The 23,841-nt window shown below is 41.6% G+C and overlaps 2 protein-coding genes across 2 annotated transcripts in view; one reads left to right on the top strand and one right to left on the bottom strand.

Annotated features, from left to right (window-relative positions):
- LOC115199103 (staphylococcal nuclease domain-containing protein 1) overlaps positions 1-717 on the bottom strand; it is a 351,451-nt gene extending 350,734 nt beyond the window's left edge. The window contains exon 1 of the mRNA XM_029761673.1: positions 473-717. Coding sequence (XP_029617533.1) covers positions 473-691 — 219 coding nt within the window. The 5' untranslated portion in view covers positions 692-717. The remainder of the gene's footprint in view (positions 1-472) is intronic.
- Positions 718-17,472: 16,755 nt separating this feature from the next.
- Positions 17,473-22,503, top strand: pax4 (paired box 4). The gene is made up of 9 exons (XM_029759644.1): positions 17,473-17,506; positions 17,677-17,807; positions 18,025-18,240; positions 18,349-18,439; positions 18,551-18,697; positions 19,732-19,814; positions 19,914-19,986; positions 22,133-22,212; positions 22,399-22,503. Exons 1-9 carry the CDS (start codon positions 17,473-17,475, stop codon positions 22,501-22,503), a joined length of 960 nt encoding a protein of 319 aa, XP_029615504.1.
- The last annotated feature ends 1,338 nt before the right edge of the window (positions 22,504-23,841 follow it).

The following is a 23,841-nucleotide window of genomic DNA, read 5'->3' on the forward strand; positions in this document are numbered from 1 at the left end:
AAAGTTGTCTTGTTGCAACTTCACCTGGCTCCAGATAGAAACCTCTTTTGCGAGTGTTTGAACTAACGTCAGGGTATTTTCCTAAACACCTCATTCAAGCACTTCTGTAGGACAACCAACTCCCTCTTGTTTGTCTCAAAAATGGTTTCATTGCGCAATGCAATGTTTACTACAGTAACGTTAGTTAGCACCTTTTACACAAACAAACCTTGTCAACTCCTCAATGTACGTTGCTAATCATAAACTGCTGCGGAATTGAGTCAATTCGTGGTGCTAGTTAGCTAACGGTGTTAGCTAGCCAACATTGTCATTGAACACGACATTGAATAGTACTTTTCTAACAAGAAAAATCCCACGACAATGAGAAGTTGAATCCCCCACAAGTTGGCTATCGTAGCTAGCTCGTTAATCGAAAGCTAACAAGCTGTTAGCATCATCCCTTGTCACACACTCTTCATCCATATGTTCCTACCATCTTGACTATTCCTCTCTGGAGCGCCGCAACCGGAGCAGGATTCGCCTGAGCCTGTGCCGAAACTGATGATGCCATGTCCACAAAGTTAGATACGCCGTTTAGGGGGAAACAGGTAAGGAGCCGGGAGTCCAAAGTGACTGTTCTATTAAAACCCAAGAGGAAAAGGCTGGATAACTGTGAACACACGCTATACCGGAAACACACGGTACCATGCATACACGTCAAAGAGTTACTTTTCCGGGTACAGGATTAGAAATGAATGGGGCAGATGGGGCTAATCCTTGGACGCGTAATCAGAGTGAAATAAGATCTTCCGGTGCATGTGGAGGTTATACACGTCAGCATAGTATTACCCTGGTACCGTTCATAACGTTATCGTGGATGCCCGGAGCTCTTGACATTCAAAAATAGTACAATGTTATGTGGTCTATTCACCCAATGCAAATCAAATGTGACCTTGTATGAACCAAAGCTGCTCAACAAATCTGAATTTGTTTATCTACAGAGAGAGGCTATGCATCTTTGTTCCATTGGGGGAATTATTTACTGTAAGGCAAAAATACCTTTACCTAAATCTGTCTTGTCATACTTCCCATTCCACGTAATCGTAGAACAGGAGTGTCAAACATACAACATATTTGCCCGCAAAGCATTTTTTTATTATTTTTAATCATGGTGGGGGGGGGGAGAAACGAACTGAATATACTTTAAAATGACTAAAACCAAATTGAAACTGTAGAAATTATAATGGACCTATATTCACACCATTTCTTGAATGTCCAGCCATAGCTGCTGACATTTTGTTTTTTTGGGGGGGGCTGCACTACAGCTGGCTATATCGGTCACCTAATACAGGACTAGTAAAGGCCCAGTGCACTCGTTTTTTTCTTGTCATATTTTTTTTCTTCCAATTTTTCAGAGGAAGCTTCAGACCCCCTACTTTCCTTCGGCTATATGTCCAGCTCACTAATAATCACCGTGTACAGTCAATAGATCTACATTCATTCAGATCCTTGACTGTCCAGCTTGCTAATAATCAGAATCTCTGGCCAATCAATCAATTTAATCAATCAATTAACAAGTTAAAAGTTTTATTACTTGTCTCAGAGAATTTCATATTTTTCTGTACATAAATCCAAGACACTCTATTTAGTATGATATTGTAACGACCCTGGGTTTATAAGCGCGGAAATCGACTCTGCCGCTTGAGCATGCTTTTATGGCACAGTCGATAGCGCGCCGGACTTCGGGCTTGAAGGTCGAGGGTTCGAAACCTGCTCCTTGCTGTTCCATTACATTGGTGTCAGAAGTGATCGGACCTTGCATCCACGACAGTGCGTGTGCTTGTCCCGGTGAGCGCGTTCCTGTAAGACGTTGAGTCGCAAGCTAGCGCGAGGACAAGACTGTTTTGTTGTTCGTGAGTTCTTTGTTTTTGTTATTTTGGTGTTCTCTTTATTTAAAAATAAATGCAAGATGAGCATCCACCTTCCTGCTGCGTGTTGGTCCTCTATTCCCGACGACAACCGTTAGGTTAAAGGGGAAGGGTTAGCTAAAAGTATTAGAAGGGTTAGTTAACAAACGAAGGAGTTACAAAGTAGCTAAAAATAGTAAGTAGTTGCAAAGTTGCTAAATAACAAAAATGTTAAGTTGTCTGTGATGAGATAAACACAGCCTTTGGGTTGCTAGATGTTCACATTATACACCCAACCAACCACCCTCCTTTTGTTCTTGGCTTAAGTGTCCTATCTTATGTAACCATACCAAACATGACATATCATACTAATTTGAGGGTCCCGGATTTATGTTTACTATGTTACGTCTATGAGACCAGTCTGACCCAACACACCTCCAGGCTGTGTAAGGGCTATTTTACCAAGGAAAGTGATGGAATGCTGCATCAGATGACCTGGCCTCCACAATCCCCCGACCTCAACCAAATTGAGATGGTTTGGGATGAGTCAGACCGCAGAGTGAAAAGCAGCCAACAAGTGCTCAGCGTATGTGGGAATTCCTTCAAGACTGTTGGAAAAGCATTCCAGGTGACGCTGGTTGAGAGAATGCCAAGCGTGTGCAAAGCTGTCAAGGCAAGGGGTGGCTATTTGAAGAATCTCAAATATATTTTGATTTGTTTAAAACATTTTTGGTTACTACATGATTCCATATGTGCTATTTCATAGTTTTGATGTCTTCACTATTATTCTACAATGTAGAAAATAGTAAAAATAAAGAAAAACCCTTGAATGAGTAGGTGTTCTAAAACTTTTGACTGGTAGTGTGTATGTCCAACGAAATGCTTACTTGCAGGTTCCTTCTGGACAATGCAACAATAATTTAATAAACTCAATAGAATATAATAGACATGTTAGCAGAAGTATAATGCACAATATATAATCCAATATTCTCATGTGTTTTGGGGGAAGCAGGGATTGGGGGTTTATTATGTTTAAATAAGTCTTGTGATGTGTGGAAAGAAATCAGGACAGAAAAAAAACATTTGACCATTTAAAATAATGTTTATACAAACCATGAAATTATTTGATATCTATAGCTAGGTTTCCATCAGTGAAGGCTCAGAGGAGGAAGGGGAGGACCATCCTCCTCAGTGAATTTCATAAAAATAAAAGTTGTAAAACATTTAAAATGTTATGCTTTTTAGATAAAACTATAATAAATATATTCACGTCACCAAATAATTGATTAAAACACTGTTTTGCAATGAAGTAGCCTCAACAGCACTCTGTAGGGTAGCACCATGGTGTAGCCAGAGGACAGCTAGCTTCCTTCCTCTGGGTACATTTAATTCAATACAAAACCTAGGAGGCTCATGGTTCTCACCCCCTTCCATAGACTTACACAGTAATTATGACAACTTCCAGAGGTCGTCCTCCAACCTATCAGAGCTTCTGCAGCAAGAACTAACATTTTGTCCACCCAATCAAAGGATCAGATAATGAATTTAATACTGAAAGCATAAGCTACAGCTAGCTAGCACTGCGGTGCATAACATGTGGTGGGCAGTTGACTCAAAGAGAAAGACAATAGTTGAACAGTTTTGAACAAATTAATATCTTCCAAAATGAAGGAGAAGCGAGATAGATTTTGTAATTTTCTATCAGGTATGGAGGTACGACCCAGATGCAGATCACGTCGAATTACAATCGTTTAATATTCCACCAGGGGCAGGCAATAGACAGGTCAAGGCAGGTAGGGGTCAGTGAACCAGAGGTGGGGCAACGGTAGGGTGAGGCAGGATGGCTCAGGGTAAGACAGAGGTCTGTAATCCAGAGGGGGGCAAAGGTACAGGTCGGCAGGCGGGGACAGGGGCAGGCAGAGTGGTCAGGCACGTGGGCTCAGAGTCAGGACAGGCAAGGGTCAAAACCAGGAGGGCAAGAAAAGAGAGACTGGAAACAGCAGAAGCTGAGACACAAAACGCTGGTTGACTTAAACAAACAAGATGAACTGGCAACAGACAGAGAACACAGGTATAAACACACAGGGAATAATGGGGAAGATGGGCGACACCTGGAGGAGGGTGGAGACAATCACAAAGACAGGTGAAACAGATCAGGGTGTGACATTTCTCCCACTTTCAGTTTTATTTACTTAGCTAGCAAATGCACATAGAGGGATGCTGTGTTAGCTAGCTGGCTATGACTATCCAAAACACTGGAACGCTTCCAAGTCAAGGTAAGCCTTTGGTTTTAACAATTTACACCCGCCGGTGTAAGTGCTAAACTGCACACTAACTTTACTGCATGATTGTAGCGGCTTTACTAACGCGTTATTTCTATTTGTTATGTTGACTATGACGATACTTTAGCTAATTTGCTGACAACGATGTAGGTGTGCGGCATAAAGAGCAGCCTGGTGACCTAGAGGCCGGAGAGGGAGCACAGGTGACAGTACTGAATAAAACATCACATTTAAACTCATCAACTCTACTGATGGTTTTATCATGACAAAAATGGGGTTATATTGCAAATGTGCCCACTCTGGTCTTGGCACGTATGCTCTAGCACAGTATCCCAGGGGTACGCGCAATGCCGTCGGGATATGCCAAATAAAAATATGATTCACATTTCAAACAGTCAATTTAGTAAGGCCCGCATCCATTGAGACACATTCCAGCTCTACTGGTAGTACTGCTACAACCAGCAGTACTGCACCTGTCGAAGACACAAGTCGCACATCCAATGCTAGCATCAGTTATTCTGCATTTGTTTGTTAGCCAAGCTCACTGACAGTTGTGAATCTGATGCAGCCGAAGAGCTACTGCCCCCTTACCCGGGAAAGCACCAAACAATAGACAGGGACATTGGACAATTGAAGAGGCTCAATTATAATGAGAACTACATTGATTTGGGCTTCACTTATATTGGGAGTAGTGCCTTTCCTCAGCTACAGTGTGTTTTATGTGCAAATGTACTATCTCACAACTCAATGAAACCTTCACTCTTGCGCAGACATTTAGAAACAAACATGCCAATTTGAAAAATAAACCACAATAGTTTTTTGAGCGAGAATAAAGACGACTTTCGAATAGTAAGACGTGTATAAAAGCAACAGATACCATTAATAAGAAGGGGCTAGAAGCGTCTAATATGGTGAGCTACCGAGTGGCTAGGACAGGCAAGCCCCATACTATTGTGGTGGACTTAATTCTTCCTGCTGCCGCGGATATGGCTGGGACAATGCTGGGGGAAAAGGCCAAAATAACTATACAGACAATGTGACAATAACATGGCAGGAGATGTTTTGAAACAATTACTGCTTCGCATACAATACAGTGAATTCTATGCGTTACATCTGGATGAGTCAACAGACGTGGAGGGCCTGGCACAGCTCCTGGTATATGTCCGTTACGTTTATGGGGGGTCAATTGAGGAAGACATCCTCTTCTGCAAACCACTGGAAATCAGGACAACAGGATAGGACATTTTTAAAGTACTGGACAGCTTTGTGACATCAAATGGACTTTGGTGGTCAAGATGTGTTGGTATCTGTACTGGTGGCACAAAAGCCATGACAGGGAGACAGTGGAGTGGTAACGCACATGCAAGCAGTTGCTCCCAATGCCACTTGGGTACACTGCAGCATCCACCGAGAGGCTCTTGCTGCCAAGGGAATGCCTGACAGCTTGAAATAAGTTTTGGACACTGCAGTGAAAATGGTTAACTTTGTTAAAGCAAGGCCCCTGAACTCTCGTGTATTTTCTGCACTATGCAATGATATGGGCAGCGACCATGTAACGCTTTTACAACATACAGAAGTGCGCTGGTTATCAAGGGGCAAAGTGTTGACACTTTGTTTTTTTTAAATTGTGAGACGAGCTCAAAGTTTTCTTTACTGACCATCATTTTCACTTGTCTGACCACTTGCAGGATGACGAGTTTCTCACACGACTGGCCTGTCTGGGAGATGTTTTTTCTCGCCTGCATGATCTGAATCTAGGATTACAGGGACTCTCCGCAACTATATACAATGTGCGGGACAACATTGAGGCTATGATTAAGACGTTGAAGCTCTTCTCTGTCTGCATTAACAAGGACAACACACAGGTCTTTCCACCATTGTATGATTTTTTTTTTGTGTGCAAATTAACTCAAGCTTACGGACAATGTCAAAAGTGATATAGTGAAGCACCTGAGTGAGTTGGGTGCGCAATTACGCAGGTACTTTCCTGAAACGGATGACACAAACAACTGGGTTCATTATCCCTTTCGTGCCCTGCCTCCAGTCCACTTACCGATATCTGAACAAGAGAGCCTCATTGAAATTGCAACAAGCAGTTCTGTGAAAATGTAATTGAATCAGAGGCCACTGGCATATTTCTGGATTGGGCTGCGCTCAGTATCCTGCCTTGGCAAATCAAGCTGTTAAGACACTGATGCCCTTTGCAACCACGTACCTTTGTGAGAGTGGATTCCCAGCCCTCACTAGCATGAAACCTAAATACAGGCACAGACTGTGTGTGGAAAATTATTTAAGACGGAGACTCTCTCCAATACAACCCAACATTGCAGTCCTTTCAAGCACACCCTTCTCATTAACCTGTGGTGAGCTATTCACAATTTTCGATGAACAAATAAGGTTTTATGTGTAAGATGGTTAAATAAAGAGCAAAATTATTGATTATTATTATTTGTGCCCTGGTCCTATAAGAACTCTTTGTCACTTCCTTCGAGCCGGGTTGTGACAAACTCACACTCATTCTTATGTTTAATAAATGTATCGTATAGTGTGTGTGTGGAAGGCTTACAATGATGGCAAAAAACAACATTTGAGAGTGCGCTGACCCTGGTGCTAGAGGGAGTACGCAGCTGGAGGTTGGATGTTTGAAGGGGTATGGGACTATAAAACGTTTGGGAACCATTTCTCTAGCAGATACAGTGTGGGTATAGCCTACTACCTGATGAGATTATTATGGATAAGAGCAATAATATTTTTGGGGGTCAAATTGCAGTCAAGCACAGGGCCGGATCTACCGCATTGGGGGCCCTGGGACACCGACCTCCTGCAGTTGTTCCTTACAAAGAAGCTTGAAACAAGGGAGACTCAAACCCACAGTTATTGTACCCTGTGGATTCCTAATTAACCAACTGAGTAGTACAATACTAATAGAGGTACATGACAGCTATTGGATAAGACCACAAGGTTTATTTTACGCTGTATGATAAACTTAAATGTTGTATAGACCTCCTTTATCTGTAAATGCGCATTGATGTGTGTAAAACTGATAAGCAAAAACGTGGGATTTTCTCATATGCGAAAACGTGCCTTTTGAATTTAGTCTAACGTTAGTAGCTAGTATCCTGTCAAGGATGCATCATGCAATATTGGCACACTACCCTTGAGACAGACCAACTGGAACAAAAGGAAAAGTGAAAATGTTGACCTATTTTTACAGGGGATTTGCACCCACTGATTTCGCCTCGTTTTTTTGGCCTGCTCCATATGAAATGCTGTCGGCCATGATGGAAGACAAATGTGAGTTGGCTTGGGGTTGTGGTTTGATGTGTGGTGTTTCTTGGGTGCCACGACCAAGACACACCCATCTGTCAGAACCTTGCCCACAGCTGTTTCCCCCCCACTCAATCACAACAAACAAACCTCCTGCAGGTTGAGTTCAATGACTACAGGCAGATGTATGGTGAGATGCCGGAAGAAGCTTTGAATTGTTCATTAGCCTACAGAGTAATATGAGAAGAATGCAATTGCTGAATTTATGTTAAAATATTATTTCACATGCTTCGTAAACAACAGGTTCAGACTAGTGAAATGCTTACTTTCCCAACAATGCAGAGAGAAAAGTATAACAATTATAGAAAAATAATAAATACACAGATATTCAGATATTCTAAACTAAGTATTTTGATAACTTTCAAATGTAGCTACAGGTCCATGTAGAATAAACAACACTTAACATAATACCATAGAAGCAGTGTTCTGCTAACATAACAATGTGCACCTCTCATCTTTCATTGTCCTTCCCTGCTGATATAGATACTGTGCTTATCGGCATTTTGTCTGGTAGTGAATGAGGCTTCCTTGGCAAACATGTCAGAGTGGTCATACCTTCCTGTATGGTGTCCCGTATACAACAGGAGTTCTCTGATCCTGGTGCAGAATACACAGGGGTCTCTCTCCATTCATTGACTGATACCATTAAATTCAATAATAAAAAAAGACAATACAAGTAAAAGTTGTCTAGTAAAATGTTAATACCAAGTACCAGGTCTCTCGCCATTCAGATTAATCAGTATTGTCACGACTTCCGCCGAAGTTGGCTCCTCTCCTTTCGGCTTTCTAGCCATCGCCACTCATTTTTTCATTGTTCCATTTGTTTTGTCTTGTTCCCTGCACACCTGGTTTACATTCCCTAATCACCCCTAATGTATTTATTCCTCTGTTCCCCCCATGTCTTTGTGTGAAATTGTTTTTGTTACGTGTTTTGTGTTACACGCCAGGCTGGTTTTTCCCCTGTATTCCGTGGTATTTCACAAATGATGTTTAATTGTTAAACATTTGCTTATTTTTGTGACTGTTTCACGCCTTGCACTTTTTACCTTTGTCTGGAAGTTTTGACGCAGTGGCGTCGGTCTGTTTTATTGCCTCTGCTTAAATAAAGTGTGCACCTGTTCACAACTCTCTGCTCTCCTGCACCTGACTTCTCCACCAGTAGCGCACAACCTTGACAAGTATTAATTCCGTCTGTCATTCTGGACTTCATCATCTAGCAAGTCTCCATCTGTTGGCTACATACATGTTTCTGTGAACACATACACATAAAGTCACTGTTCGATTACCAATGGCAGTTAGGATAGGTAATATCTGACACACAAACAGGTATTATGTTGAAGATTGAACAGGTCAGAATAAACCTACCCAATTATGGTCTCCCCACCAAACGACTGATGACGCCGTCTGGCAAAAGCATCTCCAGTCCATCTGTAGAAATGGGCAGAGTTGAGGCAGAGCTTATCAGTGACACATTGACTGAAAATGGTGGCGTTATTACTGGACATTTGGATGTGTTGAGTGTCAGGTCTCTCTGCTTCTCATGCATCTGTGAACAAATACACACAGTCACTGTTCTATAACCAATGGCAGTTAGGATAGGTGATATCTGGCACACGAACATATACTACATTCAACAAAAATATAAATACAACATGTAAAGTGTTGGTCCCATGTTTCATGAGCTGAAATAAAAAATCCCAGACATTTTCAATAGGCACAAAAACCTTATTCCTCTCAAATTTTGTGCATAAATTTGTTTACATCCCTGTTAGTGAGCCTTTATCCTTTGCCAAGATAATCCATCCACCTGACAGGTGTGGCATATCAATAAGCTGATTAAACAGCATGATCATTACACAGATGCACCTTGTGCTGGGGGAAATAAAAGGCCACTAAAATGTTCAGTTTTGTCACACAACACAATGCCACACAGTCTCAAGTTTTGAGGGAGAGTTCAATTGGCCTGCTGACTGCAGGAATGTCCACCACAGCTGTTGCCAGAGAATTGAATGTTCATTTCTCTACCATAAGCTGCCTCCAAAGTAATTTGAGAATTTGGCAGTAGGTCCAACCGGCCTCACAACCTCAGACTATGTGTAACCACTCCAGCCCAGGATCTCCACATCCGGCTTCTTCAACTGCGGGATCGTCTGAGACCCGGACAGCTGATGAAACTGTGGGTTTGCAAAACCGAAGAATTGCTGCAGAAACTGTCAGAAACCTTCTCAGGGAAGTTCATCTGCGTCCTCACCAGGGTCTTGACCTGACTGCAGTTCGGCGTTGTAACCGACTTCAGTAGACAAATGTTCACCTTCGATGGCCACTGGCATGATCGAGAATTTTGCTCTTCACAGATGAATCCCGGTTTCAACTGTACTGGGCAGATGAAAGACAGTGTGTGTATAGTGTTGTGTGGGCAAGCAGTTTGATGTCAACGTTGTGAATAGAGTGCCCCATGGTGGCACCACTGCCTCAATGGGGCACTCTGTTCACAACGTTGACATCAGCAAACCGCTCGCCCACACGACCCCATGGTTATGGTATGGGCAGACAAGCTATAGACAACGAACACAATTGCATTTTATCAATGGCAATTTGTATGCACAGAGATATTGTGACAGCCTGAGGCCCATTGTCCTGAGGCCCATTGTTGTGCCATTTTTCCATTGCCATCACCTTTTGTTAAGGTATCTGTGACCAATGGATGCATATCTGTATTCCCAGTCATGTGAAATCCACAGATTAGGGCCTAATGAATTTATTTCAATTGACTGATTTTCTTTTTATGAACTGTAACTCAGTAAAATCTTTGAAATTGTTGCATGTTGAGTTTATATTTTTGTTCAGTATATGTTGAAATTTGAAGTATAGCTACTTAATTCTGTTCTCCATATCGACGACTGTTGGTTAGCAGGCAAGAGGCGAAGCTGGAGGTGAGATCTTTGCCAGAGCCCCAATGATGGCCATAGCAGCATAGACCAGCTCTTGGCCCCTCATTAAAGGTACTGATTGGTCACACACGAACACACACACACCTTGTGGAACCAACCTGATCTCTGCGTTCACCTTTCTAGTTCATGTCATAAAATGTGAAATTAAATAGAATGGTGAACACAGCAGTCAGGCTGGTTCCACAAGGCTAGGTTATGCCCTGGACTTTATATGGGGTGGCAGGTAGCCTAGCAGTTAAGAGTGTTTCTCCAGTAATCAAAAGGTTGCTGGTTTGAATCCCCATGCTGACTAGGTAAAAAATCTGTTGTACTCTTGAGCGAGGAACTTAATCCTAATTGCTCTGAATAAGAGTGTCTGCTAAATGTAGTAGAAAATAAGCAACAAATAATGTCAGTTTACTACATAAATTACGTTTCACAATTGGGTTATCAAATGTATTGAAGTTGCTGCTATCTAGGTAATATCAGCTATGATTATCAAAATATACAGTATTTAACCATCAGTCTATGGTCTAGCTAGCGGTATACTCACCACTAGTTTGCTTGGTTATCTGATGGCAAAAGCTAACATGTAGTGTTTTATCACGTGCAACTATGTGGACGATAGTAATTGGCTGATGCGGGTTTTGAGATAGATTCAATCCATATCGTGAAAGTATTGTGGAAGGTCTGCGTAAAAATGTAAAGGTAATTTACGATTGAGCCAACATATGCAGCGTTTAACGTGAATGCAGTCTCCACTAATGCAGAACATTGCCTTTAAATTTAAATTGCGCTATAACGCGATACAGATTGAATCCAGCCATAGGTGAAACTTTTTCTAGCGTTAGGAAGTATGGACCTGAAGAGTTTTATTAAACTTGGGACTCGATTGAATCGGTATCGCTTAAATTCAGCGCTACAACGCGATCAAAATATAAAGGCAATGTTTTTGCGTTAGCGGAGCGTGCATTCACGATGAATGCTCCATTTCTCGGCTCAATCGGAAATTACATTTTACATTTCAAATTGATATCATTGCTGGAGTACATTAATTGCTACAAACGACAATGTATACATTTTCAAATCTAGATAGCAGATTTATGACCAGACAATCACAGCTAACAATTTCTTATATTAGTAATATTAAAATGTTCTTGTAGAAATTGCCCAATGTCAATATGTCTTGCATGGCATAACTTATATTTCAATACATAATAGCTTTATAAAACACTCATGACTAGTGTTTACAGTCATGGTAGCGCATAGAGCTAAAGGACTCTTTGTTGCAATTATAGTGTCTGTGACAGCATGGGCAGCGCCATTGAGGCTATCTCCATTTTGAAGTAGTCAGTTTCTTCACAAGTGTCTGATCCCTCCTGATGACCCTGTTGGACATGACACCAACAGGGTCACCAGAAGGGATCAGCCAGTGATGTTGGAAGTCCCACCCAGTTGACTGCATTAAAATGTTGGAAGCCCTCAATGGTGCTGTTCATGCTGATACGGCATTTTGGCCACAAGAAGCCTCTATCATTCTCTGTGTTGTAACACCCATTTTAAATGATATACCCATGATGCTTTGCATTAATTATTCAAAGGAGCCACTCCCATTAGTCTTAACATCCCCAAGGCCCTGAGGTGCGTTCTGTTCGCTTGAATGTTTGCTATGTTGCGGAACAGTTTGTACTGAAAAACCATGTGTTTGATTCCATTCACTCCATTACGGACATTGTTATGAGTTGTCCTCCCCTCACCAGCCTCCACCTTTGAGAGTATCCCTAGCCTATATCCAAGAATCTTGACTGAAATCCTTTTTTTCATTTTTGTATGACAATGTGACTGGTTTCATTTATGTATGACAATGTGACTGGTTTCATTTATGTATGACAATGTGAATGGTTTCATTTATGTATGACAATGTGACTGGTTTCATTTATGTATGACAATGTGACTGGTTTCATTTATGTATGACAATGTGAATGGTTTCATTTATGTATGACAATGTGACTGATTTCATTTATGTATGACAATGTGAATGGTTTCCATCCCAGTGCTGACAGAGGGGAAAATCATGTGGGAGGGAGCCTGAGGGTTGCTGGCATCAATATCTCAGGTGCCTCTCCAACCCAATGTGTGATCGTGCATCTGAGTGTATATCGGAGGGGTTGGATAAAAAAGCAGAAGACACACTTCCATCTCATAAGGACTAATACAAGTTTATCTCATCTTCATTTAGTTTAGCTGATGAAAAAGCATGACACGCTGGCTCAGATTACATCTATTTTCTCCAGCTGATCTGTAACTGCAGCAGCAACAACCATCGCTCCTTTTCACTGGGATCTATACACCATATCCCCATCCCAAAGGGCCCTTTGTTGTGCACTTTTCACCGGGGCCTATAAGGATCTGCTCAAAAGTAGAAACTACACTTGACCAAGCACAGTAATCTTTACATGTTAATCATTTAGCAGACACTCTTATACAGAACAACTAGGGTTAAGTGCCTTGCTCAAGGGCACATCAACAGATTTTCACCTAATCAGCTCGGGCATTCGAACCCGCAACCTTTCAGTTACTGGCCCAATGCACTTAACCACTCGGCTACCTGCCTAGTTTTCCTGTAGCAGAATTGAACACCCAGTATGAACTCTGTTACATCAACAGTTTCAGAACACCTGGATGACTCTGAGGGTGATGTTAATGGATCAGGACACATGGGTTCAATCTTCACTGTCCCAGCAATAGACACCAACCAGTTTCAGATCACCTGGACGACTCTGAGGGTGATGTTAATGGATCAGGACACATGGGTTCAATCTTCACTGTCCCAGCAATAGACACCAACCAGTTTCAGAACACCTGGACGACTCTGAGGGTGATGTTAATGGATCAGGACACATGGGTTCAATCTTCACTGTCCCAGCAATAGACACCAACCAGTTTCAGAACACCTGGACGACTCTGAGGGTGATGTTAATGGATCAGGACACATGGGTTCAATCTTCACTGTCCCAGCAATAGACACCAACCAGTTTCAGAACACCTGGACGACTCTGAGGGTGATGTTAATGGATCAGGACACATGGGTTCAATCTTCACTGTCCCAGCAATAGACACCAACCAGTTTCAGAACACCTGGACGACTCTGAGGGTGATGTTAATGGATCAGGACACATGGGTTCAATCTTCACTGTCCTAGCAATAGACACCAACCAGTTTCAGAACACCTGGACGACTCTGAGGGTGATGTTAATGGATCAGGACACATGGGTTCAATCTTCACTGTCCCAGCAATAGACACCAACCAAATGATTATGAACTGAAATGTGGAAAACATGTCAAGCAAACAGGATATGACTCACAAGGTTGCTTTCTGTCACAACCAAACGGTGTGCTCATTCACTCACTTTCTCTTTCTCAGTCATTATTGATATTGTTGTACTGTAATAAATTAAGAATTTGCCTTTTGGCTCATTGGATAAAAGCTGACACACTGCCCAGCAGTTGTATAATGTGTTCTACAATGGGGGTAATTCTTTCATTGTTAACAGCTTGCGTCTGTCGATGATGCGAATGCAATGTTGGTTCAAAACCTTTTCTGACACATTAGTTTAGTGTAAGATATAATTGACTGTTTGAATATGATGGATGAAATAGCTTTGTGCCTGAAGTGATGATGATGTGAATATTATGTGGAAAGTCTTTTCAAGCTTATGTGTGGCATGAAGAGTGTGTGCTTCTACTATTATAACAACTTGGGTTGTAGCAATCCAGATTCATACCACGTTCATACACTTAATGGTGTTAAGAATGAACAAGAATGCAGGAGAGAGGACCAGACTTGAACGCAACCACCTTAACTAGCCTTGAACGCAGCTCCCTTGTAACTCAACAAGCACCAGCTTCTACTCGTTGCCAATCAGCCTCCACGCCTATTCGCAACACTGCAACATCAACAAATGTAAAAATGGCAGGTTTCTATGTTTTGTAGAAAAAAAAGATTGGAAACAATTATCTTTCTCTATGACAGAATCAACCAATTAGTAGGCAATATCTACTCACAATTGGTCAAAATCACACGATGCACATTGATGATGTATTTGGAAGCACTTATCTTCCTCCACAAAACATAGAAACGCACCATTTTCACACGTTTTGTTATTGGTGTGATGCTGGAAATGATGAATATGAAGTTGAAAAATGGTTACGTTTCTCTTTAAACCTGACCAAACTAATATTCTGCCTCTTTGTTCTGCAGTGCATGTCTGTTGCACCACATTGCCTTACTAGCCTTATCAAGTGTTGCATCCCTCACCTTCTCCACCTTCTATATAGGATCTCTTACGTTCTTCCAAAGATCTCCTGGGGGGATTGGCATCACCACAGCAGCCTATCTACCACGGCCTGATGATGTCTACCTGAGACTCCAAGCCAAACTCTACGGAGTCCATCCCCTGGATCTTTCACCTGCAGCCCTTGGCTTCATCCCGTCCATTCTCACATCCATTCATTTCCTCAATAAATATTCGAAACCCATTTCGATGTCTGGTCCTTAAACTCGGGAATTTGAAATAGTTTTTTATTGACTTTGACAAGGAACACATTTACAAGTTGTTTTATTTTTATTTTGCTAATCATTTCACAAAACCATCCACAAGCAAACTCATGTTGCCTGCCCTCTCCATCCCAAATTGGTTGTCTGTAGGCTACAGGGAAGCATACAGTAAATCAAGTATAATAGTACAAACAAAGAATTACAATAACTTCATAATACATCAGCAATATATAGAATATATAGGGTCAATATGTTATATAGCAAATGTAGGGTACACAAATCAGATCAAATGATTCAGTCATACTGATATTTGAACTATACAGTGATGTGCTCTCAGACGCACAGTTTTGTTCACACAAATCGATAGGCTACTTCTTAAATAAGCCTTATTTGGGGCTCAACGCTGCCTGATGTTGGCTACCATGGAAACCATTAAATGTGCTTTTGTGCTAATATTTATCGAATCGCATATTACATTTTAAGTCCTTCCAAGTGAGGGTAAATTGATTCTTGTCATACTTCAGTGTGTAGAAATGCGCTAGAATGAAGGCTATATGACCCCACGTTGAGACGCATGAGGGAGCTCTGTGCGCTTTGGATAGGTTTATGGTACCCTTTTACGCGGGTAAAATGTTAATGTTTCTCTACACCTAGGGACACAAGAAAGCACAAACTCACGTCGATAGAACCAAATACAATGTTGTGTGTCATTGAGATATGGTCGATCTATGTTTAGAATTCTTCCTCAGGCCGAAAAGTTTAGCCGACGCCTTTGGTGAGCCCAGCGAACATTTACGCACCAAGAATGTTTAACCATTTCTGTGCCCGCAGCGTGACTGTTTTATTAACCTTGGGTTGTACACACAAAATATGCAATAAAGTACACCAAATCAATCGGGGCATGAACTCTGTGCAGTAATAAATAAATATGTTATTTGTCTTCTCTGTCTGTTGGCAAGGAGACCCTGGTGTCCAGAGCTGTTTATCAGCTATATACAATGCGTCCTCTACAGAAACTATAACCGTGCGCTAACTCGTGGGTTAATATATAATTTGGACCATATGGCATTTTAAAATCCACCCTTTATTTCAGTGGCACTTCGATCTGTGTGGACCTAGCTAATGATGCCCAATTAGTCATTAAACAGGACCAAAAGACGAGCCTTGTGTGGTTTCACATTTGCTAATATTTGCTCGTCAAATATTTCCTTTGAAACGTTTACTGCACATTGTATCTGCTGGCTGGTCAAGAGACATCTGCGAGAGTTTTCCTCGTAATTTTTTTCTAAATGAAAGTCCCAATTGGTCCCCCCACATTCGCCCTATGCGACTATTTGTTCATGCTTGAAAGATAATGTAATAAAAGAGTCTGGATGATGGATTTATGATTTATCAGAAGCACTTTACCATATGGCAGTCGACATCGGGACAGATTTTCAAATGTTAGCTTTAAAAAAAGGAGACTCGATCGGACTAATCTTAAACACTGACTTGGGAAAGGATGCTCAAGTCACGTGACCCGAGACGTGTCGCTTGGAGATGGAATACAGTAAATGGAATTAACTTACATTTGGTGTCAGGTGTGAAATTCGATTTTGAAAGTCCAAAATGAGTATCTTCAGTAGCCCAACAGAAAACATGGAGATTGTTCTTGACACAGCATATGGTCCATCTTCAGGATACAGTACTGTATTATGCGCATAATTGTCTAGAGAGAGCAGTGGATGCGAGCTTCCTATTCCCTTATATTATGTACCTTACCAAATAGTTATCAGAAATTGAATAGCCTAACGGACTAGCCTTGAAACCCGTTTAGATGTAAGCCTTTAGTCCACTGTAAATACACTGCATGTGAGCTAAAAATGTCCCCTGTTGGCCCTACAGTTTATTATATGGCATTGCAATCTTCTGCTTCAAGTTCACAATTGCAAAAGCTGTTTTAATAGGTCTAGTTAACCCATAATACACTTTGTTTTACAAAAATCTTGGGGCAATAATTTTGACCACAACGTTGAAAACAAATTTTACATTGGCACTTTATAAGGGTCATCCATATTTATATCCTATAATGTGTGGGGTCAAATATTGTGGTTCGCAGCTTGACTTCCAGACAATCGAGTCTGAATAGACTGGGTTACTTGAGAGTCAGGTACAGTAGGCCTACATGCAATATTGACATTTCTCCTATCAGACCACTACGTCATCTAGAAAAGGCTGATACGGTATATATTTGTGAAGTCGCGCGTGATTCCTGTCAGTGGCGACCTGTGCAACAGACAGGTGTGAATTGGCATCCCCTCAGACTCCGAATATTCACATTTTACAGGTGAGGTGTTTTATGCACTTTACAATCAGGTCAGTGCATTTTGGGGATGAAGTTCCTCATATAACAGTTTATTCTCTTGTTTATCAAAGGAAAATCCGCACTGTATATTATACAGGAAATATCTTGTTGTTTCATTTGATACGGCTCTGAAGAACCAGTTGACATGTGTGGAACGAACGTGGACCTGTCAAACGAAGGTAGATCTATATTCAAACGAAGGACTAACTATAATGTGTTAGAATATTACTAATACCACTGAATTGAGTGGAGACATTTTCTCCAACAATATTCAAAGAAATGTTGATGTATAAAGCGGCAAAAGAGGTTTAAATCTTATACAAGCTATTTTATTCTGTTCTATTCTAAGGGAGCGGGTGTGTCAATCAGCTTGGCGGGGTGTTTTTGAACGGGAGGCCGCTTCCAGCATATAAAAGGAGGAAGATGATCGAACTGGCATCGGAAGGTGTGCGCCCATGCGAGATCTCCAGAATTCTGCAGGTGCGTCTCAGCAGGCTTATAGGAGCTCGTGTTTGCGCCCTATTCGATACATGAAAAACATAATTTGTTTTATTATTCATTTAATTTAATCCATTAAATAGTTGTTAAATGGTGTGCTTCCAATGAACTAGTAGTACTTCTGTTATTTTGCTCTGAATGGTGGATATGAATCGTGCGTCAATTCACGAAAACCCAAATGTGCACTCTGCTCTGGCAGGTGTCAAATGGCTGCGTCAGCAAGATTTTGAGCAGGTACCACAAAACCGGCCTCCTGGACCCGAAGGCGACCGGAGGGAGTAGACCTCGACTCCTCACCCCCGAAGTCATCTCGAAAATAATCGAATACAAGACGAAAAACCCAACAATATTCGCCTGGGAAATCAGAAAAAAGCTCGCTGCCGAAAGAATCTGTAAATCGGCCAAAGTTCCCAGTGTAAGTGAGATCACAAGCTACACCAGAATGATACAAAGTGTGTACAACTGTGAGGAAAATAACTATATTTTTCGATTAATTTAAGCATTATTTTCAACTTGTCAAAAGGTGTCCTCTGTAAACCGAATCCTCAGGAAAATTCAACTCGACTCTGCGATGTTGAGTGTGGAGATTTCTGCGCACCACCCCAGATACCCAGGTAGGCTACACATCGTACATCTTGATCTGGGAGAAATACACACATTTATGCCACATACACTGTGCGCAATTTGAAAAACATAGCCATATAGTCTACTTGTATGCATTCCAGGTCTTCTAGTGGAGACCTCAACGCAGTCAGTAGTGAAGGAGAAGGAGGAGATGGAGACAGTTGAGGTAAACGAGCTCCAGCCTCCCGGGCCCCAGCATCGCAACCGCACCACCTTCACCCTGGAGCAGTGCAGAGTGTTAGAGCAAGGTAGGCCTGTACAGTAGTGTACTTTAGGCAGAAAAATGACATACTTTTACTTTGACAACTGTTTATGTACGTTTAGGCTGTGTGTTTATGTCAAATCAAATCAAATGTATTTATATAGCCCTTCTTACATCAGCTGATATCTCAAAGTGCTGTACAGAAACCCAGCCTAAAACCCCAAACAGCAAGCAATGCAGGTGTAGAAGCACGGTGGCTAGGAAAAACTCCCTGGAAAGGCCAAAACCTAGGAAGAACCCTAAAGAGGAACCAGGCTATGAGGGGTGGCCAGTCCTCTTCTGGCTGTGCCGGGTGGAGATTATAACAGAATATGGCCAAGATGTTCAAATGTTCATAAATGACCAGCATGGTCAAATAATAATGATCACAATAATTGTCGAGGGTGTAACAAGTCAGCACCTCAAGAGTAAATGTCAGTTGGCTTTTCATAGCCGATCATTGAGAGTATCTCTACCGCTCCTGCTGTCTCTAGAGAGTTGAAAACAGCAGGTCTGGGACAGGTAGCATGTCCGGTGAACAGGTCAGGGTTCCATAGCCGCAGGCAGAACAGTTGAAACTGGAGCAGCAGCACGGCCAGGTGGACTGGGGACAGCAAGGAGTCATCATGTCAGGTAGTCCTGAGGCATGGTCCTAGGGCTCAGGTCCTCCAAGAGAGAGAAAGAAAGAAAGAAAGAGAGAAAGAGAGAATTAGAGAGAGCATACTTAAATTCACACAGGACACCGGATAAGACAGGAGAAATACTCCAGATATAACAGACTGACCCTAGCCCCCGACACATAAACTACTGCAGCATAAATACTGGAGGCTGAGACAGGAGGGGTCAGGAGACACTGTGGCCCCATCCCCATCCATCCTATGTGGAGTGGATACATTAATGATTAGGCTTAAACGACTTAGTTTGATTGAACTTATTCCTATTTCAACAAGGCTTGTTTTAGAACAGTTGGAAAAGTTGTTATCCTTTCAAGCTGAGCTTTGAGTGCTCTCTCATCCTATTTTTTCCTCCCAAACTGAGCAGAATTCACACGAAGCCACTATGCAGACACGTTCACCAGGGAAAAACTGGCATCTGAGATCCAACTTCCAGAGGACACCATCAAGGTTACATGGCACAAACTATGCATGCAACCTATTTCATTTCCTGTAAAATTCCCTGTAATACTGAGCTACATCTGTTATAATTGCCATTCCCCTTTGAAGGTGTGGTTCTCAAACAGAAGAGCAAAATGGAGGAGGGAAGCCAAATATAAGAGCAGTGTCCACGGAGCACATAGTGAGTGTGAGTATTTTTGTTTATTATGGATCCCCATTTGTTGCTGCCAAGGCAACAGCTACTCTTCCTGGGGTACAGCAACATTAAGGCAGTTATATACTATTTAAAATATTACATGACATTATATTTATAACACTTTTCACAACACATTAAGTGTGTTCCCTCAAGTCACTACTCTACTATCACATCTCTACAGTACAAAATCCATGTGTATGTGTGGGTAGAGTGCGTGTCTTATCATGTGTGTGTGTCTGTGTGTGTCTATTCACAGTCCCCGCTGTTCCATAAGGTGTATTTTTATCTGTTTAAAAAAAAACGGATTCTTCTGCTTGCATCTGTTACCTGATGTGGAATCGAGTTCCATGTAGTCAAGGCTCTATGTAAAACTGTGCACCTCCCATACTCTGTTCTTGACTTGGGGATTGTGAAGAGACCTGTGGTGGCATGTCTTGCATGGGTGGCAGAGCTGTGTGCTAGTAGTTTAAACAGAAACCTTGGTTCATTTAGCATGTCACCACTTCTTACAAAATCAAGCAGTGATGACATCAATCGCTCCTCCACTTTGAGCCATGAGAGATTATTAATATTAGCTCTCAGTGTACATTTAAGGGCCAGCCGTGCTGCCCTGTTCATTTTTCAGAGGTCCCTCTGTGTGGCACTTGACCACACGACTGAACAGTAGTCCAGGTGCGACAAAACTAGGGCCTGTAGGACCTGCCTTGTTGATAGTATTGTTAAAAAGACAGACCAACGCTTTATTATGGACAGACTTCTCCCCATCTTAGCTATTGTTGTATCAATATGTTCTGACCATGGAAGTTTACAATCCAGGATTACTCCAAGCAGTTTAGTCACCTAAACTTGCTCAATTTCCACATTGTTTATTAGAAGATTTAGTTGAGGTTTAGGGTTTAGTGAATGATTTGTCCCAAATACAATGCTTTAACTTGTTGAAATATTTAGGACAAACATTTTCCTTTGCCACCCATTCTGAAACTAACTGCAGCTCTTTATTAAGTGTTGCAGGGATTTCACTCGCTGTAGTAGCTGACGTGTATACAGTCATGGCCAAAAGTTTTGAGAATGATGAATGATGGAGCTTACCCTTTTTCCCAAAATCTCATTTAAGTTGTTTCAAAGCTTTTTACTATCATTGTTTCTAGAATTTATCTTTGTTTCATAGTATAGTTTCTTCTTCTTTTTATTCAGTTAGGTCACAGGATTTCTCAATTTGCAGTACGTTTGCCAATTGGTTGTGCAGCCAGACGTATTGGCCATTTCTTTTGCCTCATCCCTCTCAACCATAAAATGTTTAAATTCATCAATCCACAGGGATTTAACAGTTTTTACAGTCACTTTCTTTATGGGTCCATGCTTATTAGTAACCGGAAAAATCTATTTCATAAATGTGTCAAGTGCAGCGTCTGGTTTCTCCTCATTACACTGGCATTACACTGGGGCGGCAGGTAGCCTAGTGGTTAGAGCATTGGACTAGTAACTGAAAGGTTGCAACTTTGAATCCCTGAGCTGACAAGGTAAAAATCTGTTGTTCTGCCCCTGTACAAGGCAGTTAACCCACTGTTCCTAGGCCATCATTGAAAATAAGAATTTGTTCTTAACTGACTTGCCTAGTTAAATAAAGGTAAAATAATTACACACCACAGACCAACAAATATTCTTCACATCAACAACATAGGAATCACTACAACACTTGTTGTATGACCTCTTATAAAGTATATTAGGCCCAGCCTTCAGAACGTTGGTTTTCCTAGATATGGCTACTATATTGTGATCACTACATCCAATGGATCTGGATACTGCTTTAAAGCAGATTTCTGCAGCATTAGTAAAGATGTGATCAATACATGTTGATGATTTCATTCCTGTGCTGTTTGTAACGACCCTGGTAGGTTAACTGATAACCTGAACCAGGTTGCAGGCACCGGTTGCAGTTAGAAGCTTTTTCTTGAGTGGGCAGCGTGATGAAAGCCAGTCAATATTTAAATCACCCAGAAAATATACCTCTGTTGATATCACATACATTATCAAGCATTTCACACGTTATCTAGATACTGACTGTTAGCACTTGGTGGTCTATAGCAGCTTGAGAAAGAGAGAGAATAACAGCTCACTTTCCTTTTAAAAGCTTCATTTCTGATGAACCAAAAGAACAAAGATTTCCCTTCGGTGAATTCGATGACAACAACCAACTCTATGACTCAACAGGTACATAAACAAGCTAAGCCTCCTGAAACATTTTAACACCATATTGTTATGCAAATTGAGTATATACCGCTACAATTGAAAACAATTCATGTGTAGTTAAGTGTTAATAACCTTGTAGCAAGTTACCAGCTGACTAACTAAATGTTATGTTTATCTTGTTTGTGGTGTCATTTCAACTGTGTTTAGACTCACTGGAGGCAGAGGGAGAGTTTGGGAGTACAGTTTGACACTACATGCTCAGATATCTCCCAAAGATATGGTCCAGCTACTACAATAGAGAGAGGTGATTAAGCGTTTATTATGTATTTTTACAAGAGGGGGGCAAAGCCCTTCTTCTGGAGAGCCACTTACCATGCAGGTTTATGCTCCAGCGCCACCCTAACTCAGCCAACTCCACAAATCAACTGCTCCGTTTCTCAAAGAGAATCAGGTGTGTTAGAGGAGGGCCGAAGCAAAATCCTGCACATTCACCAGCGCTCCAGGATAATAGGCCAACCCTGCTTTAACCATTTCAGAGATGTACCTATAAAACACAATGTGAAGAGTGAATGAATGTACTACCTCACCTACAGGTATAGGAGGAACAGAAGTGTTGGGCTATAGAGGCATCTCCATTCAGCTTCCATCCTCATCATCTCAATACTCAGGCAGCACCATGTTCCCATTGGTCCATCCCCAGGACGAGAGGACTCCATCGGCTCACCATGCAGAGAGATTCCTTTTCCCATTGGCTCATCATTACACAGACGTGAGGACAGTCTTCCCGTTGGCTCATCAGACTGAGAGGATGGGACATTCACTGAACTATCATTGGGATGATGGGTCAGATTTCCCATTGGCTCATCACCATACAGATGAAAGGTTTCTATTGGCTCATCACAGGGAGAGGACTGGTGGTCCATCGCTTATTTGACAGAATGTGTCTCCCCTTTTCTCGCATCAGTGAATGTCAGAGCCAAACACACACACACACACACACACACACACACACACACACACACACACACACACACACACACACACACACACACACACACACACACACACACACACACACACACACACACACACACACACACACACACACACACATCTATGGCTCTGCTGATTACTACTGGGCAGGGTATGCAACAGAGTCAGTACAGAGACATTCCAATCGTGACTTAATGTGTTTAAAATGACATTTCTACAGGCTACTGCAACATATCTCAGTGAAATTGATGTTTTTCTGTTTTGAAAAGTATTTTCAGTAATAAAAAGCGAGTTTGTATTAGTTGTTATTAGTCGTTTGTTGATATACCCACCCACTGAATTGTACCATATCATCATCTCTGAAGAGTTGAGAGACTACCATATTTAGACAGGAGAGGGCGACAGAGTCCTATGGATACATTCTTTCTCTCGCTGCCAGACAAGTTAATCAGCTTGTTTGAGGGGATCAGTTTGAGAGGGCACAGAATCGCTAATCTTGATCACATAATGCAAAGTTATTTTGGATGCAAGGTGCTTGGTATATCAGTGATTCTGCATAGACTGATTGCAATGCAATCCATCTCAAACACACATATCTATTTTCTGTCAGTGCTCAGTATCTCCACCAGAAAGATTCATACCATGAGACCCAGACTA

Source organism: Salmo trutta, chromosome 8, assembly GCF_901001165.1.
Source record: "Salmo trutta chromosome 8, fSalTru1.1, whole genome shotgun sequence".
Taxonomy (NCBI): domain Eukaryota; kingdom Metazoa; phylum Chordata; class Actinopteri; order Salmoniformes; family Salmonidae; genus Salmo; species Salmo trutta.

Excerpts from the sequence above, each read along its gene's own strand:
- pax4 (XM_029759644.1), top strand. The coding sequence starts at position 17,473 with ATGTGTGGAACGAACGTGGACCTGTCAAACGAAG. Across the intron at positions 17,507-17,676 it reads CGTGGACCTGTCAAACGAAG|GGAGCGGGTGTGTCAATCAG; the intron begins GTAGATCTATAT and ends TTCTATTCTAAG. Across the intron at positions 18,698-19,731 it reads GTGCAGAGTGTTAGAGCAAG|AATTCACACGAAGCCACTAT; the intron begins GTAGGCCTGTAC and ends CAAACTGAGCAG.